The sequence below is a fragment of the Aotus nancymaae genome, unplaced genomic scaffold (genome assembly GCF_030222135.1).
Source record: "Aotus nancymaae isolate 86718 unplaced genomic scaffold, 86718_ANA_hifiasm-v0.15.2.pri h1tg000077l, whole genome shotgun sequence".
NCBI classification, from domain to species: domain Eukaryota; kingdom Metazoa; phylum Chordata; class Mammalia; order Primates; family Aotidae; genus Aotus; species Aotus nancymaae.
The window spans coordinates 7,420,559-7,438,210 of NW_026988492.1; the positions used below are offsets into that span (position 1 = coordinate 7,420,559).

The window sequence follows — 17,652 nt, forward strand, 5'->3', positions numbered from 1 at the left end:
GCTCACGACCTTCGAGAAGGTCACTTGCCTTTCCCACCGCGTGGAGTGAGTTGGGATGCCTACTCGGGAGTTGCATAAAAGTGTTTGAGAAAGGAAGATGCAGAGTTGAATAAAAGTGTTTACCGGGAGGGGCCGAGCGGAACGCAGCAGGTGGCCGGGCCTGGTGGAACCAGCGCTGGCGCAGAGAGTCTCCGGCGCGGGTATTCGGTGCAGCAGGTCCGCGGGAACCTCGGAGGCGCAGAGGTCCCGGGACCGCGGTGATTGACGCGGCTGCGATCGCGGCCAGGTGAGGGTGGGAGGGGAGGGGAGGGGAGGGGAGGGCTGCGGCGGCGCCCGGGGTAGGGCACAGGCCCGGGAGGCCTCAGCCAAGGGCGTAACCGCACGCGGCCGCTTGGCGCGCGGTGTTGACCTGCGTCCTAGCAACAGGCGGGCGCCGACCGCGGCGGGGCAGGGCGCTGGCTGCAGGTGAGTGCGGCCGGGGAGTCCTCACGCCCACCGCCGCGGGGGCGCTGCAGCCGGCCGCGTGGATGGGGAAACCGAGGCCGCTCTCCGGCCCCGCCGCTGCCGCTCTCGCCGGCTCCCCTTTCTCTCCCGAGGGCCGAGGCCCGCCCCCTCCCCCTCTCTCCCAGCCTCACTCCTCCCCGCGAGGCCTGGCCTCGGCCCCCACCCGGGGACCGTCTACTCCTTCGTCCCCGCGCCCCCCTCTGCACCACCCCCGCACCAGCACCTACCGGATCCGCTCTCCACTTCTCCCGCCGCTTCCCGGCCTCTCCTGCCCCGGTTGGTCTTTCTCCTCCGCCCTTGCAGCTCTGCCTCCCGCTCCCAGCGTGGTCTTCCGGGTCCCTTCCCACCTCGACCCCTTAGCGAATTCATCCCTGGAAACCTGGATTCCAGCTCTGACGCCCCCTTCTTGTAATGAGTCTAGTGGGGGCCTAGGCTTAGCTTTGGTTTTACTTAGGGCCCTGTTCATGTCAGTTTGAAAGTTCGATTTTTCATAGGTCTTACTAACTTCTGCATTCTCGAAAGCCGAGCATGCGCGGACCCCCGGTGGATGTTACAACCACATTTGTAGATCTTAGAGCTGATGACTGCCTTTCCATCGCCCCCTAAAGAATTCTGTTGTGCTTCTGCTTAAGTGTTAACGACATGATTCCGGAATGGGTTTCATTTCACTAATGATGCTGGAAGCTTGAAACTGACCCTTAAAAAGAAAAACAATCTATGGTATCTCTTGGATAAAGAGAAAAATGAGTGTTAAGTGATTCCCAGTTTATGTAAACATCCCAGTTTATGTAAACACATAACCAAAAACTTTTTCCCTTTTAATCTTTAAACTTATTTTCTTCAAAGGTATGTGCAATGTATTTATATGGATTCATTTTAACTATGGTTCTTAAGCCAAAAGAGCTAACGGGGATTGGCAATGGGTACAAACTGGAGAGCAACTGGTCTTGATTTTTAAATCTTAGTTTGGAGTTGTACTAACCATTTTTGAACACCATTTATTTATTTTCTAATAACATTGAACTTGCCTTCTGGATTGTCATAGGCCACCTGAGGTTTTCTTAAGCTGACCAACCTTCTTGAATAAAAATCTTTTGCATTGCTACTGTTCACTAGACTTGGAAATACAATTTGAATAGATTCAAGTGTTACATTTCTGTCAAAATTTATCTTGACGAAAATGAGAACGATTTTGCGTTTCTTAGTTCTGTGTTAAGGGTCCTTCGAGAAGTTACTGTATGATATGTTGACTACCACAGCGTTAACAGAATCTGTGTTAATTTCACATTTTTTCTTTAAAAATGTGCAAGAAGCAATCTTTATAAGATCACTGACACAAATGCTGTGTTTAAGACGAAAGGCACAACTGTCCACCTAAGCCTTTCTGTGTAAGATAAAGCTATTTGCACTTATTTTACACTTATTTGCACTTATTTTATACGACATTGGGCAACTTGAGTCTCACACATACAAATCAAAATATGTTTATGTGTTATCTAAAGCTTTTCTCATCAATTAGCAATCGAAACAAAATGCTGGAATACTAAAACAAACGCCCAGAACAAATTCGTGCACTAACTTCTACATTTTATTTCATGAACACTTCGGTATATATGTCTGGATCAGTTGTTCTAGACCCTATCTGATCCGGTGCTTGTTTTTATAACAAATATTTTGTAATCCTGCTTTATTATCCTGAAATCAAGATCAGAGATTATAATCCTACATATTTAATATAGTTTTAAATATCTATAGCGTGCTAACTATAAAATGAAAGAAAATAATTGAAATTAAATATCTGCATGTAAACACTAGAGTACCACTACACTGGAGTGTATAAGGAAGTAGTCAGATTCCCAGCCTTACACAGAATTACTGTGAATACAGCAGCCCCAAATGCAGACCGATACAGACGTGTCATTGCAACTTAAATTTCTCAAATAACATTGCCATCAATGGTGTCATTTTCCAAAATACTGAGCTCTTGGTAACATTCCATGTAAAACAAAGTATATACAACCTTTCTTTCCTTTATGATAGCTACAGTTCTGGGAAATTCAGGGTGTATTAAAACTGTGACAAAATACTTTGCAATTTTTGCAAAGTGCAGAAAAATTCTAGGCTCAGGTAGTGCTTATCTGAAGTTTTTCACTTACCAGATGCCTGGAGGTTACAGCAGAATTCTTCCTTCTGAGGTACTGTCCTGCACAAAAGGATATTTTACATCCTTGGTCCTCAACACTAAAGGCTGGTAATGCCCCCTTTCCTATCATGTTGATAACTAGACATCTCTATAATATTTCTACACTCCTTATCGGCAGAAGGTACTGACCTTTTGTGATCCAATGATCTCGTGATTGAATTTAATAGTTCTAAGATTTAATACAGTACAGAATGTAAAATCTACAAGTCTAATCTTTGTACTTTGAACCTTTGTAATAATGATGGGATAAAAAAGCTAATTTTATTCTATATTTAACTTTATAACCATTCTTCTAATATTCTGGAAGAAAGACTTTATTGGTAAGTGTTATTACAAATGAGAAAACAAACAAGTATAGATTATCTGCAAAAAATGTCATAATTTCCTTATAAAGTCAGAATTTGTTTTCTAATTGGTTCTTATTTAATGTTACAGATATTATTATTTTTTAAAAGATCTTCTTTTACAGACTAATTTCTATTTAGCCAATGTGAAGTTTGTTTCACTTGAATATGTTTTAAATTTTACTGCTAGACTCTTCTGATAACTAATTTAGATAAAAAGGCTGAAAGACTCTCACTTATTCCTGTATCTCTTACATTAACTCTTAAGAAGGTTGTGAATTATAGTAAATGTTATTCTGGGCAGGATATATGGGCAGGGAATGTGGCATTTGGATTGTCCAGATATTCCGGTAATAGGATCAATGTGTCCCATATCATTTTTCAGAAAAAAATTATATTTTTCAATACTGTTCTTATTCTATTTCTTTTTTAACTGAGAAGGCACTTAGGGAGCCCAAAGCTATCGGAATCATATTAATCCATCATCATTGTGATGATGCAGATATTATCACTATAAGATACTCAGGATAAAAGTATTCCATTTAATAGTATAATTCTAAACAATGTATGTCCTGGTTCAAAGGAGTGTTTGTCCCTGAAAATGCTGGCTCCAAACAGAGCTGTGAACCAAAGCCCTGAATACCAACCTCTTTCACTTCTTTTTGCCACTCTTGGAGTTTTCTTGTTTGGGTTTTATGCCTCTCTGTTTGAATCCTCTCTCTTAGGCCCCAGGGAATTAGAAAGAAGTTACTAATTTCAGGGCAGGCAAATACCAGAAAGGTCTTAAATACTAGTTAGTTTTACCTAGTGCTGGTTTACTACTTTCTTGAACTGAAGATCAATTAGATAATCTTAAAGAAATCACTCTTCTAAGATTAATAAACAGAATGTGAGATGGGGAGCACTAACGTAAAGTCTTCAAAATGAAAAATGTTTCAAGGGAAAGGTGGATGCTATTGTCTCTTTCTCTTTCCACTCTGACGTAGTGGTTGTGCTAAGCAGGTCTGAGCACTAGCGGGTCCCATGGGTGTGGCTCTGGCGAAATTGGCACAGTGGACCACTGCTCGACATGGAGCTGGAACCCTGGAAATCACCCCTCTAAATGAAGCGATATTGAAAGAAATTATTACGTTTGTGGAGAGTTTTATCTATAAATATCCACAAGAGGCAAAATTTGTTTTTGTGGAACCACTTGAGTGGAACACAAGTTTGGAACCTTCAGAATTTGAATCAGGTTATGTTGTCAGGTAAGCCAGTTAATTGCTTCTAGTATTTGATATCTTCATTGTACACATCTTTATCGATTGGTTGTAGGTTTGGGGACAAGTCACCTAACCTCTTTGAATCTCAGAAGTCCTCTAAACCAGGGATTGTGAACCAGAGACACACAGGTGAAGTCTGAGGAGATTTGGCTTGACCAACACAGTATCTATCTGTTTTAAATCTAAAGTTTTTAAACAAAATTTTAATTTTTAATTTTCGTGGGTAAATTTGACATTATCCAGGTCACTACACTGCCAACATTCATTGCTGCTTTCTGCCTGGCCTTTCCACCCATATGTTTGTGTGTCTGTGTGTGTGTGTGTGTGTGTGTGTGTGTGTGTGTGTATGCACTTTTTAGAAATGGAATCTCACTATGTTGCCCAGGATGGTCTCAAATGCCTGGCCTCAAGTGATCCTCCCGCCTCAGCCTTCTAAAATGCTAGGATTACAGGCATGAGCCACCACACCGGGTCGTCTATATTCTTTTGAATTTTATTTTCATAAGTTTGTGGGGTTCTTCTGTATTACCTGCCAGATTCCAGGAGCCATTGCTTTCTTGACCTCTGATGTAGACGAAATCTCTTCCGGTATTTAAATTGATCAACTCCTGGGAATAGCAGCAGGAGGTGGGGTCGGGGGGTGATAAAGGATTAATTTTGATTTTGCTCAATATAAGGGAGAGAATTCTTAAGACTTAGTACTGTCTTCAGATGAGAGCCTTTCAAATCTGAGATGAAAAAAAAATTTGCTTTTGTCTCAAACAGTGAATCTATCTCATTCAAACATGGCTTATATATATGTACACACACACATAAATTATATAAACATAAATATAATTGTATAAGAATGTATTATTTCATTACACATTATAATTATATGAGAAATAAGCTAACAAATATACACACACACATATATAGGTACACACACACACACACACACACACACACCCCTACATATATATTTTGCCAGCCTCAGTTTATTTTTACACCTTAGGCATTCTATTTTTTACCGCCTTGTTCTTTGGTTTGGATGTGAACTGTTAAAGTCCGATCATGTCAAAACAAGTTCCCTAGCTAGCCAGAGCTTCCCGTGGCTGCTGTTTCCCTTTTCTCCCCTTGGGATTATTTGTGAGAATAAAGTCAGAATTTCATTTTTAGAACTGCAGCAAAACCATTCTTAAACTGCATTTCAAGAGCTCTTTAATTCTTATATTGGTCAGCCTTCTCCCTGAGTTGTTTGAAATCTTATTATTATTTTTTTTTCCTGGAGACGGAGTCTTGCTCTTTTGCCCAGGCTGGAGTGCAGTGACGTGATCTCGGCTCACTGCAACTTCCACCTCCCGGGTTCAAGCAATTCTCTTGCCTCAGTTCTTCCTAGTAGCTGGGATTACATGTGCCCACCACCATGCCTGGTGAATTTTTTTGTATTTTAGGAGAGACAGGATTTTACCATGTTGCCCAGGCTGGTCTTGAACTCCTGAGCTCAGGCAATCCACCTGCCTTGGCCTCCCAAAATGCTAGGATTACAGGTGTGAGCCACTGCGCCCAGCCTGAAATCTTATCTTTTTTTAATGGTGCATTTTTATTTCTAACTATGCCAGTGGTAAGTAACTTTCTCCAGAAGTGCTTGTCATTTCTGTGTTGTTCAGCTTTCTTCCTAACCTTTGAAATATGATCTCCTACATAAAACCAATTAAAAACATATTAACAAAAAACAATTAAAAACATATTAACTACTCTGCTGATCAAGGTGGCTCACACTTGTAATCCCAGCACTTTGAGAGGCTGAGGTGGGCAGATCACCAGAGATCAGGATTTAAAGACCAGCCTGGCCAATATGGTGAAACCCTGTCTCTACTAAAAATACAAAAATTAGCCTGATGTGATGGTGCATGCCTGTAATCCCAGCTACTCTGGAGGCTGAGGCAGGAGAATTGCTTGGTTCTGGGAGGTGGAGGTTGCAGTGAGTGAGATTGCGCCACTGCACTCCAGCCTGGGCGAAAAAGCAAAACTCAATCTCAAAAAAAATATTAATTACTGTTTTTTCCAAAAATGTATTTAAAGCAGATGATAGAAAAGAATATCATGATTGTAATTGTTTTGCCTCTGTATGAATTTTTGCTCCAAGCACAAACATGACCACATCTGCCCCCTAATTAGGTGGGCTGTGACACACATGACTCAAATTTGTCACTGTTTCTCCTCTATTCTTGTTCAGATTCTTTTTGCTTTATTTCCATTCTGATATCTCAGCACACAGTTATTTATTTATTTATTTATTATTTATTTGAGACAGGGTCTGGTTCTCTTGCCTACGCTGGAGTGCAGTGGTGTGATTATAGCTCACTGCAGCCTCCAACTCCTGGGTTCAATGGATCCTCCCACCTCAGCTCCCCCAAGCAGCTAGGACTATAGGCACATACTACCACGCCCTGTCAATTTTTCTATTTTTTTGTAGAGACGCTATCTCACTATGTTGCTCTGACTGGTCTTGTACCCTTGGCCTCAAGAGACCCTTCCACCTTGGCCTTCTGAATTGCTGGTGTTTCAGACCTGAGCCATTGTGCCCAGTTCTGCATGCAGTCTTTATGCACAGTGTTCCCTCCTAAGAAGGACATTTTGACATTTTGAAACAATTACCGCTTGATTTTTATACTTTGGTCACGTTTACTATGCAACTTTTCCTTGGGCTAATTTCTCAATCCATTCTTTTTGTGTCTGACCTTTATTGATGATATCTTTGATGTTGGAAGGGTAGAGAGAGATATTGCTGTTGTATTAGCAGGAAACCATGCTTGCCTGGCTCTGATGAAAACCAAGATTGCCTTGAAGAAGGCAAAGGGTACAGCTGAGATTTTGGTCATAATGGAAAATACCAGATGCTTTAACATCCAGGTTTTGACAATACCCCTGGTCTACTCCCCATATCAATGAAAGTTCAGTAAGCCATAGCCAATCAGGGTTTGCTATATCAACCAGTGATGTCAACCAGAGATATTCTCCATTGCCCAGAGATTGATTATCAAAACAGTCCCCATGACCTCATTCATTGCCCTTTAGACCAAGCACACTCTTTTGGCTTCTCTGCTGTTAGTACACTATTTATACATTTATTGAAAATGGGGAAGCTACTTTCCTTCCAGACAGGATTCAGGTCTGGGCATCCATGTGTAAGGCCAAGATTATCCTGAAGGATTTAAGCTTGGAGTGTCCAGATGTGTTTCTACCAAATAGAAATGTCCTTGGAAATTTTAGAGTAAAGGCAGATGCCTCTCCTTGTGGGTAGACCTCTCAGGCCTCTTATTCCAAAACAAGTTAAATTTTATCTACACTGGAATTCTGCCGAAGTAGATAAGTCACCCTTTTTTGGTTGGTCTCTGCAGACATTGATGGGAATATATTTATATTTGTGGCCTTAGCTCTCATTTGATGTTGTACATTCCAAATGCACTCTGGGCAACAGCCAATAAAAGTTGGTCATCCTTTTTCTGATTAAGCTAATGAGCATCTGATACTGAAATAGATACTTTAGTCACACACTAGAAAGGTTTTATGTTTCATCAACTGCCTTCTCTACTTTTGTGCCAATTATAGCACTGTCCATGTTACATGATTTGTCTTTTCCTTAGAATTATTCTCAGTGCTTTCATCCTGTTATAACATTTGTCATCATCTGTCCACGCTCAGTTTTGGGGTGGGGGCTGGGGGTCCAATAGTTCTATTTTCATTTCATGGAAATCACAGACCTCTTTTTCATTTACTTATTTATTTATTTATTTGAGACTGAGTTTCACTCTTGTTGCCCAGGCTAGAGTGCAATGGGTCAATCTCAACTCACCACAGCCTCCACCTCCCAGGTTCAAGCAATTCTCCTGCCTCAACCTCCCGAGTAGCTGGGATTACAGGCTTGTGCCACCACACCGGGTAATTTTTGCATTTTTAGTAGAGATACCGTTTCTCCATGTTGGTATGGCCGATCTCAAACTCCTGATCTCAAGGGATCTGCCTGCCTCGGCCCCCCAAAGTGCTGGGATTACAGGCGTGAGCCACCGCACTCAGCCAGGTCTCTTTTTTATTATCATTTACAGTTGCGTTTGTTCTTATCAGACAGGATGAAATTCATAATCTTCCTAAAACACCTCAGAATGAAGCCTAAATCTGTTATAAACTAAGAACAAATGGCACCACTCAATGGCAATACCGTCTGTGGCACACAGAACGGAGGCACTTTGATTCTTTCGAATGTGGCTTGGGAAATTTATAAATTGGATAAGCGTCCAGAATCACTTGAAAATGCTATTACCTGATTTTTTTTTCCTTCTCTGGTAGAACTACAATATGTTTTTTGAATCAAATGTGCTATAATGTTGCCATATTTTAGTTTTAAATTCTGACTCCACTGCATCTCAGTGATATATATACATTGAGATAAAAATATATTCTGGTAGGAGTTGGGAAAGGAAGTCAGGTCGCCTGAGCAATGGCTCTCTTCCCCTCAAGAATGCACAATTCACACATAGTTCATACCTTTCTGGACCTTAGTTTTGTGATCAATATCATGAAAGATGGAATTTACATGATCTCTAAGGTTACACTCAACCTATAAAATAGTATTGTTTTATGAGACAATAATTATTGCATTTTGGTAAAATTTCTAAGTCACAGTAGTAGGATCAGTGCCATAAGTTTCGTTATTGAGCTATTTATTTTTTTGTCCCTGAAAACTGCTAAATAGTTTCTTAGCTATTGCCTTATTTTCTATATTACTATTTAGACATGCATTTATTAAGTAATAAGACACTAAATGAGGCCGAGTGTGGTGGCCCATACCAGTAAGCCCAGAACTCTGGGAGGTGGAGATGGGAGACTCACTTGAACCCAGGAGTTCAAGGCTAGCCTGGGCAACATAGCAAGACCTTGTCTCTAAAAAATAAATAATAACTAAAGAGACAAGTAAATAAACAGCCAGGAGTGGTGGCATGCGGCTGTAGTTCCAGCTATTTGGGAGGCTGAAGGAGAAGGATCCCTTGAGCCCAGAAGTTTGAGGCTGCAGGGAGCTATGATTGTGCCACTGTACTCCAGCCTGGGTGACAGAGCAAGATCCTAGCTCTTAGAAAAACAACAAACAAAAAACCCCCACTAAACTCGATACACTGGGGATTAAAGAAAAAAGACATTTTCCTGCTTTCTTGCTTTAGAATATAAACAGAATTTTTAGCTCCTTTCGACAATTCTGGTTTAAAAGTCTCTCCATCAGGCCATTGGAGTTTTCAATAGCTTATTCTTCTGACCTTCACAAAGTGGGTGCAGCATTTTCTTTCCAAGAGCTCATTCTTTATGTGTTAGAAACTGTGAGCCTGAAAACTGAAACTTCCTCTTCAAAATCCTGTGTATAGCTGGTGTTTTTCTTTTTTTAAAATCTATTTTTGCTTTATTTTTTTGAGATGGGGTCTCACTCTGTCACAGGTTGGAGTGCAGTGGTGTGATGTCAGCTCACTGCAACCTCCACCTCCTGGGCTCAAGTGATCGTCCCACCTCAGCCTCCCAAGTGGCTGGGACCACAAGCATGTGCCACCACGCCTGGTTAATGTAGCTGGCATTTTATTTCTTACTTCTCTGTTAAGTTACAGGCTTCAACTTGTAGGAGCAATGAAAAAATGTCACCTGTGCCCTTGGGTTTCTCACCAGGAGTTTCGCTCTTTCCAGTTAAGTAGCTTGGTATCTGTGGCATTTGGTCAGCCTATTGCTTAGCCTTCTTTCCATCCACTTAGCATAAGTGGCCAGCCCTTGATGTGAGTAACCTTTAGGTAACAGGCCTTTAAGAAATCTCTTCAGTCCTAAGGACATTATTCCAGAAGCTTAATTTTAGAGAAAATATACATTTTGTACACAATGCATGTCATTGGCGAGTCTACGTATTTTATTCATTCATTTATTCCACAGATGTTTACTAAATGCCTTCTATGTGCAGTTCCTACCTGAAGTCCTGGAGATAGGGTAGTCCCTATCTGCACCCAGCAGAATCGGACTAATAAAGTCCCTCTGTGAGCCCTCTTTTGCTGCTGTAACACGTTGCCACAAACCTAATGGCTTAACACACACAAATGTATTATCTTATAGTTCTAGAGGTCAGAAGTCTAAAATGAAACTGCAGGGCTAAAAGCAAGGTATTGATAGGGTTGCATTCCTTCTGGAGGCTCAAGGAGAATTTATTCTTTGCTTTTAAGCTTCTAGAGGCCCCTTTGTTTCTTGTCTCATGACTCATGGCTTATGGCTCCTTGGCTCATGGCCCCACATCACTTCCACCACTGCTTCCATCAGCCTATCCCTCTCACTGTTTCTGTCCTTCCTGTCTTCCTAAGAACCCTGGTGATTATGTTTGGCTCCCTCCAGATGCCCAGAATAGTCTCCCCATCTCAGGATCCTTAACTTAATTTCCATGCAAAGTCCCTTTTGCCATGTAAGGTGACATATTCATAGGTTTTGGGGATTAGGATGTGGCCATTATTCTGTCTCCCATAGTTCCCCTCCTCTTGTTTCTATTCTAGTGAGATCATCAGTAGTAAGTAATGTGGGTCAGTCAGATTTACTTTTTCTGATGAACTAGCAACATTTTACATCTATACATCTAAAAGCAGTTCAAAATATGTTAGATTAGGCCAGGCGTGATGGCTCACGCCTGTAATCCCAGCACTTTGGGATGCTGAAGCGGGTGGCTCCCTTGAGCTCAGAAATTCAAGACCTGCCTGGCCAACATGGTGTAGCCCTGTATATACTAAAACTACAAAAATTAGCCAGGTGTGGTGGTGTGCGCCTCTAGTCTCAGCTACTTGGGAAGCTGAGGTGGGAGGATTGCTTGAGCTCAGGAGGCAGAGTTTGCAGTGACCCAAGATTGCACCACTGCACTCTAGCCTGGGTGACAGAGGGAGACCGTCTCAAAAAAAAGAAAGAAAAAAAAGCTAGATCAGGTGTTAAGGTGTCAGCAGTTTCATCAGAGATGGATACAAAACCTGGACAGTTTAGTTAATGTTGTAAATGGTGGAAATCTATAGAAATATTACTTTCATAAAAACATCTTAATATTTTTCAAATGTCAACCTGAAAAAAGTCATTAAAATGGTTAATGATTAAATCATTAAAATGGTTAATCATTAAAAAATCATTAAAATTAGAAACGCGAAGCTAGGAGACTCAATAACTTTTGATCAGGAAGAGCCCATTTAGAAAAACTGCCTATTATCCCAAGGCAAACTAAATGAAGGAGTTTAGAGTGGGAAAGGAATCCACAGAGAGGATCTAGTTTGCCTTGAGTTTGTTTTTTTATTCATAGCTTTTTTGTTCATAAACAGTGTAGCCAAGAAAACCCCTAACCACTAATTACTGTGGTGTAAAAATTTTTATAAATAAAATAACATTAGAAATCCCCAAAGCATAACGATTTTGCAGAAGAAGTGATTTTTTAAATGTGCCAGAAATCAACACGTTTTAGAGAAACAAAACCAAAAACTGTGACTATTTGAGTTAAATTGTGAATTCAAGAAATTGCTAAAAAAAAAAATTTTTCCTTGGATATATCCTACTGGTCACTATGGTTGCTGGTAAGTTTGAGGATGTAAGAGTTTGAGTGTGGAAGAAAGTGGAAAAATAGATGAGCTACTAACCAGATGTATTTATATTTTCTCTATTTTATAACGAGATAAAGGAATAATCTGTCTAAATGTCTTAAATTTAATTTCTACTGGCTTCCAGGTAGCATGAAGCTTTCAATTTTTTTATTTTTATTTTTCAGTGAAACAGCAGTCAAATCAGAAGAAGTTGATAAAAATGGACAGCCTTTGCTATTTCTCTCTGTACCACAAATTAAAATTAGGAGCTTTGGGCAGCTGTCACGCTTGTTATTTATTGCCAAAACTGCGAAGCTAAAGGAAGCACAAGCGTGTGTTGAAGGTGATCTTAGTCCTCCAGTCTGTAATTTGTACTTGTAGAAACAGTCTTGCTGGGGAACTGGGGAAAGGGTGGGAGGGTCATTTGTTAGAGTCTCTTGAAAAAAAGTTCTACAATCTACAAGGTAGAAAGTCAAATGTACAACTTCATGAAAACGTTATTAATTTTCCTTGGCTGCAATATTATGCTCCTATCAAATTTCTGCTTTAAAATGAAAGGCCTGCTACATTACTGCTGTAAGTTTCTAGGTTTCTAGTTTTAGCATGTGGTTTGAAAGAGAACCTTCTCAGCTTCTGGAAAGCACAGGGGGCTGTAGCCTGTTAGGTCAGCGTCAGGAGAGAAGACAGACGACAAGGGCCGGCCTCTGAATCCACTCTCTCCCTTGGCATACTGCTATGATGAATGAAAATCTATTTCCTTTAAAATGAATGTGCACTCTTCCTTTAGTAGAGACAGCCTTTAATAATCTCTCTCTCCACTTTTCTCAGCCGTATTCCACTGTGGACCTCACAGTCTTCTGTGAATAGTTAGAGAAGTCATTCAACAGTGTGGCAAATATTTTTCTTCTTAAAGATATGTGATGTTTGCACTATCATCTAATCATCTAACATGCAAAAAGTGAATGTGTTTGCCTGCTATAATCATGTTGTAAATATTTCTTATGAGTAGAAATACCTATCATAGGTAATAATGTATGTGTTTTTCTTTTTGGAATTACGTGACCAGTGGGTTTTTGGCACATGGTATTTGAATTCTGCCCATTTCTGTATGAGATGGGAAGATGGTCTTTTTTTTTTTTAAGATACCAACCTCAGGACTGCAGGGTTTTTTTTTAATGTCTTGCCTATTATTCCTTATTAGGTGAGAGTATCAAATCTTGAAGAGTAAAGCTGAATTCAAGAAGATAGTTAATTGATGGATTGTTCATTCAATTCAACTTAATTGATAGACATAATACGTAGATTTCTATATAGCTAAATACTTATCATTTGCTGCATTTTGCTGTTTCTGCAAGAATTTTGCCTTAGTTTCAGGTCTGTGTTGCGTGGTACATGGCAATTTGGTAGTCAGGTTTATGTCATTCCTCAGAATTCACCAGCTATATCTTTTTGTAAATCTCTATGTGATGACAGCCATAAGGCTGTTAAGTTGAGATGCTCAATAAATGGTTAATTCCTTGGTATTCTTTGCTCTGCTCTTCTTTCCCCCAGTGAAGTCCTTTTCTCAGCCCAAATGCCGTGGCATATCCCATGGCCACATGGGAAGGTTAATGCCATCACTATACTTTTCTTCATGTCATTTAAGTCAAGCTTTCTAAATTAGTCTCATAGGCCTTCCTCCCCAACCCTGTCTCAATGTATAAATATTTTCATCTTTCTCAAATTTTTCCCTTCTAAACAAGGGTTTTCCCCTTTCTCCTTCATTTTCAACCATATTGGGTTTTGACATTTACCAAATTCTGTTTTCAGTGTCTCTAGGTTCAACTTTCACATGTATCAGCCTTGATCATGAAGTAGTGTTTGTTTTTCAATATAATTTTAATATATATATACATGTATGTATATATGTATATGTTGCTAGATGTGTTTTCCAACTCTAAGATCACATGGCATTGTGAATATGAAGCAGTTTGAATAGGTGCAAAAGACTGGTAGTGGGTCTGTAGGCTTAGGAAAGCATGCTGTTTTGGAAAGAAAGCCTTTATAAATACCCAGCACTGGTACACACACACACATACAAACATGCACATATAGTTCTATGATGATTCTTCTAAGGAGATCATTATTTCTCTATCTTCAAATAAATTCCTGATATACTAATTGAATGTACATTCTGAACAATGCCCCACAGCCAATGAAAAAAGAAATAATGAATGAAGGCGTTGATCTTTGTGCTGTTAGGGAGATATGTAGATGATATTATAATATAAACTAGAGCATCTCATGAGATAGAAGAAAGTTCCTAAAAGCAATGAAATCTCAGACATAGAGATGAATTCTAATTGGGTCGATTAGAAAAAGCTTGATGAAAGAAACACATTTGAATAGACTTTGAAGGATTTATTAGTCTTAGTGTTTGTTGTGCTAGAAGACAAAAGGGTAATTTGTATTTGTCTCTTTTGTTGTTGTTGTTGTTATTATTATTGTCAGCTAACAGAGACCCCATAGTAAAAATCCTGGGCTCCGATTATAATACAATGAAAGAAGACTCAATTGCATTAAATATTCTTGATAAAATTACCAGAGATGATGACCCTGAAAGTGAAATTAAGAAGAAGATTGCTATGCTGCTTAAGCAATTGGATCAGCACCTCCTCAATCATTCTCTAAAACATATTTCATTGTGAGTCTTTTTTAAAAGGGAACCTCTATTGTATTGAGCCAAGATTGCACCACTGCACTCCAGCCAGGGTGACAGAGCAAGACTCTGTCTCAAAATAGATGGATAAATAAATATTAAATAAATTTAAATTAAAAAATTAAAAAAGAAACTTTAAAAATTAATTACAAAGTTGCTTTCAGAGTTTTAGAAAAAACACAAGAAAAATGAAATATGGAAGTTATTGCTATGGATTTAACTTACATTTTATTGGAACAAACAATTTTCTTGGGATTAATTTATTCTAGTTTTAAAAATTAAAAGTTGCAGGTAACATCATTAAAACATTCTGGTGAAGTTTCATGCAATTCTGAAGACATCAGGTGGCCTTATTATTTTCAAAGGCTCTTAAGACTATTATGCAAATTATTAAATTATAATGCCAATATCATGTAGAGTTTGTATAGTCCAAAGCATGTTCATTTTTCTAATATTTTTACTATTAGAATATTATCAGTACAAAATAAAGTGAATATTTAATGGAGTACGTTTAATGTTGCATTAAACATGAATCACTAATGTCCTGATGTGTTGACAGTGCTGCTATAAAATTATAGCACAGCTAAAATTACCTGCAATTTTAATTATATAAAAAGATACTTATCGTGATATAATGAAATGTGTTCATGTTTTTCCTGTAGATTCTGTTTAAAGTATTTAAGCAGAAATTTTAAACATTTATTTCAGAGAAATAAGTTTAAATCCTGTGACAGTGAAGAAGGATATAGAACTGCTCAAACGTTTCTCAGGAAAAGAAGACCAAACAGTCTTGGAATCTATTGAATATACTTCAGGTCTGATGCTTTCTCAGGCTCATTTAATGTTATTTACATTTTTATAATTATATTTTCAAACTGCTTTCAATGTCTACATTACAAGAGAGGGTTTTTAAGAAGGGGAAAACTTAAAATTTCCACAATATTTATTTTGTGGAAGCCAACACTTTTTACCAAACTCTAGGTTAAGGAACTCTTGTTAATTGCTTGATGATTGGTTTCAGATTATGAATTTTCAAATGGATGTCGAGCCCCACCTTGGAGACAAATTCATGGGGAAATTTGTTATGTGCTGGTGAAACCTCACGATGGTGAGACTCTGCGCATTACTTGCAGTGCAGGAGGAGTATTTTTAAATGGTGTAAGTAAATTTTTAAAAACTAACTAAAGCCAGTGGACTTTGGTTGTGAGCTGTAAATGTCTCAAGGGTTGTGTCCCAATGACCACAGAGAATGAATTATCGTTCTGTGGGATGGAAGCTGATTCCTTTGATATATGCTTGCTGGGCAAATCCAAAATAGCTTCAGAATTAGCTCTCTTATTCCCCACTGCAGGTCATTAAGCCAATCTGATAAGAAATGAGCTTCCAAGTGACCCATTCCACATTATAAAGGTTTTTAACATAATTACTTCACTGTTCCTTACACAGTTACCAAAGGATAGAATGGACAAAAAAGGAACATTGAGGTAATACAGACGTCATAACTGCAGCTTGCATCCTAAGAGTTGGAGGGACAAAGGGACAGAGAGGGGCTTATTATCTAAATGCAGAAGATTGGAGACAGTGCCCCATGAAGCTAGGATCCAGACCTCTGGGGAGGGCCCCCTTCCAGGCTGTGCTGCTCCCCACAGAGTTCAGACCATCTCCATGAGGTGGGCTCCAGATATCTGGAGAGTGGGCACTGCCCAGTTAATGCTGGTGCCTCTGGAAGAGGATCCTTGTAGAGCTGGCAGAGCTGGGACCCAGACCTTTGAATATGGAGCACTGGATTGCCGATAGTGATATTTCCCAGGGGATGTGGTGAGCCTGGTTCTGGGACTGTGAAAAAGAAACTAACCTGGAAACTGAAACCAACTGTTTTTACTGGAAGCAACTGCCACTGCAAGGAAGGAAGGGCCGTTGCTGGGGTGACTCTAGCAGGGACAGTGGGCCAGCAGGAAGGAGCAGATCCCTCCTTCCTCTCCCAGCCTTTCAGTCTTCCTTTAGCTGATTCTAATGACAGAGCCTAACCTAGCCTGGCAAAGGAGAAATACGACAATGCAGATTCCCTGCCTGAGTAGCACAAAGTAGAGGCTCGGTGGCTGGGCTTTGAGCTGAGTGATAAACAGCACACAGTGTTCTAGGTTAAAACACTTTTAGACTCATCCCTATTCACAGAACCAGCTAGAAGGAGCTTAGCTTTCATGTCTGCAATATCCTGCCCTCAGTATCTTCAACATAAATTTGAAACTCAGAAGCAAAATTCTACAAGGAGCACCCAAGTCCTTAATTGGGACCCAGCCATCACAGGGGACTGCTGGGAGGGTTATGACACCTTGGCTTGGGTGGGTACCAAAATGCTGGTGCCTCTTTTCTGACTACCTATAGGCATCTTTCTGACATGCCTTTTGGTGCTTTTCTTATTAGCATGACACTGAGCTCATTTCTACAAGGAGAAAGTAGAAAAATAAGATTTTGCTTTGATTTGTCATGATATCTTAGAAAAATGAAATCTCTAATTAGGAATAAAGAGACAAAAGGAGAAATGGTTTTTTTGACCTTTTGGAGGTGGGCAAGGAGTCTTTATTTCTATCAAAGGTTATTATTGATCTATGTACATACAACTTATTTAGCATGGAAATATCTAAGTATCCCTTTAAGTTTAAAAAAAATGAAAGATAAGGACCATAAAACTACTCAATAATTATTGAGTAACTAAATTTAAAACACACTAGTCATATGTATAGAAATGTTCTTGTGTATACAGTTATATATAACACACTACAGTTATATATATATATATAGATACAGTTATGTGATGTGTGTGTATACGTATATATATAGTGTTATAGAGGAACAGGAAATGTAGGGAAGAAAAGGAAAATGAAGAAAGGAAACAGAGGAAGAGAGAGGGAGACACATGGGTGTATGGACAGATTGTTACATAGAGATCTAGAAAAGAAGCCTATAGCAACCATGCTACAGACAGAAGAACAGAGTGTGACAAACAGGAACATTGGCTTTTTCATGGTGAAATTCT

At 39.5% G+C, this 17,652-nt stretch overlaps 1 protein-coding gene and 1 long non-coding RNA gene across 6 annotated transcripts in view; one reads left to right on the top strand and one right to left on the bottom strand.

Annotated features, from left to right (window-relative positions):
• LOC105732169 (uncharacterized) overlaps positions 1 to 1,004 on the bottom strand; it is a 150,424-nt gene extending 149,420 nt beyond the window's left edge. For 3 of the 4 annotated variants that reach the window (XR_010339537.1, XR_010339534.1, XR_010339535.1), the window contains exon 1: positions 732 to 1,004. This is a non-coding gene — a long non-coding RNA (uncharacterized LOC105732169). Of the gene's footprint in view, positions 1 to 123; positions 211 to 731 lie in introns of those variants that run through there. The other variant, XR_010339536.1, reaches the window with a different exon arrangement.
• ODAD2 (outer dynein arm docking complex subunit 2) overlaps positions 204 to 17,652 on the top strand; it is a 142,490-nt gene continuing 125,041 nt past the window's right edge. The window contains exons 1-6 of one of the 2 annotated variants that reach the window (XM_012474187.3): positions 204 to 286; positions 4,038 to 4,298; positions 12,103 to 12,260; positions 14,408 to 14,600; positions 15,324 to 15,430; positions 15,637 to 15,773. In XM_012474187.3, coding sequence (XP_012329610.2) covers positions 4,075 to 4,298; positions 12,103 to 12,260; positions 14,408 to 14,600; positions 15,324 to 15,430; positions 15,637 to 15,773 — 819 coding nt within the window. In that variant the 5' untranslated portion in view covers positions 204 to 286; positions 4,038 to 4,074. Of the gene's footprint in view, positions 287 to 3,838; positions 4,299 to 12,102; positions 12,261 to 14,407; positions 14,601 to 15,323; positions 15,431 to 15,636; positions 15,774 to 17,652 lie in introns of those variants that run through there. The other variant, XM_021676441.2, reaches the window with a different exon arrangement.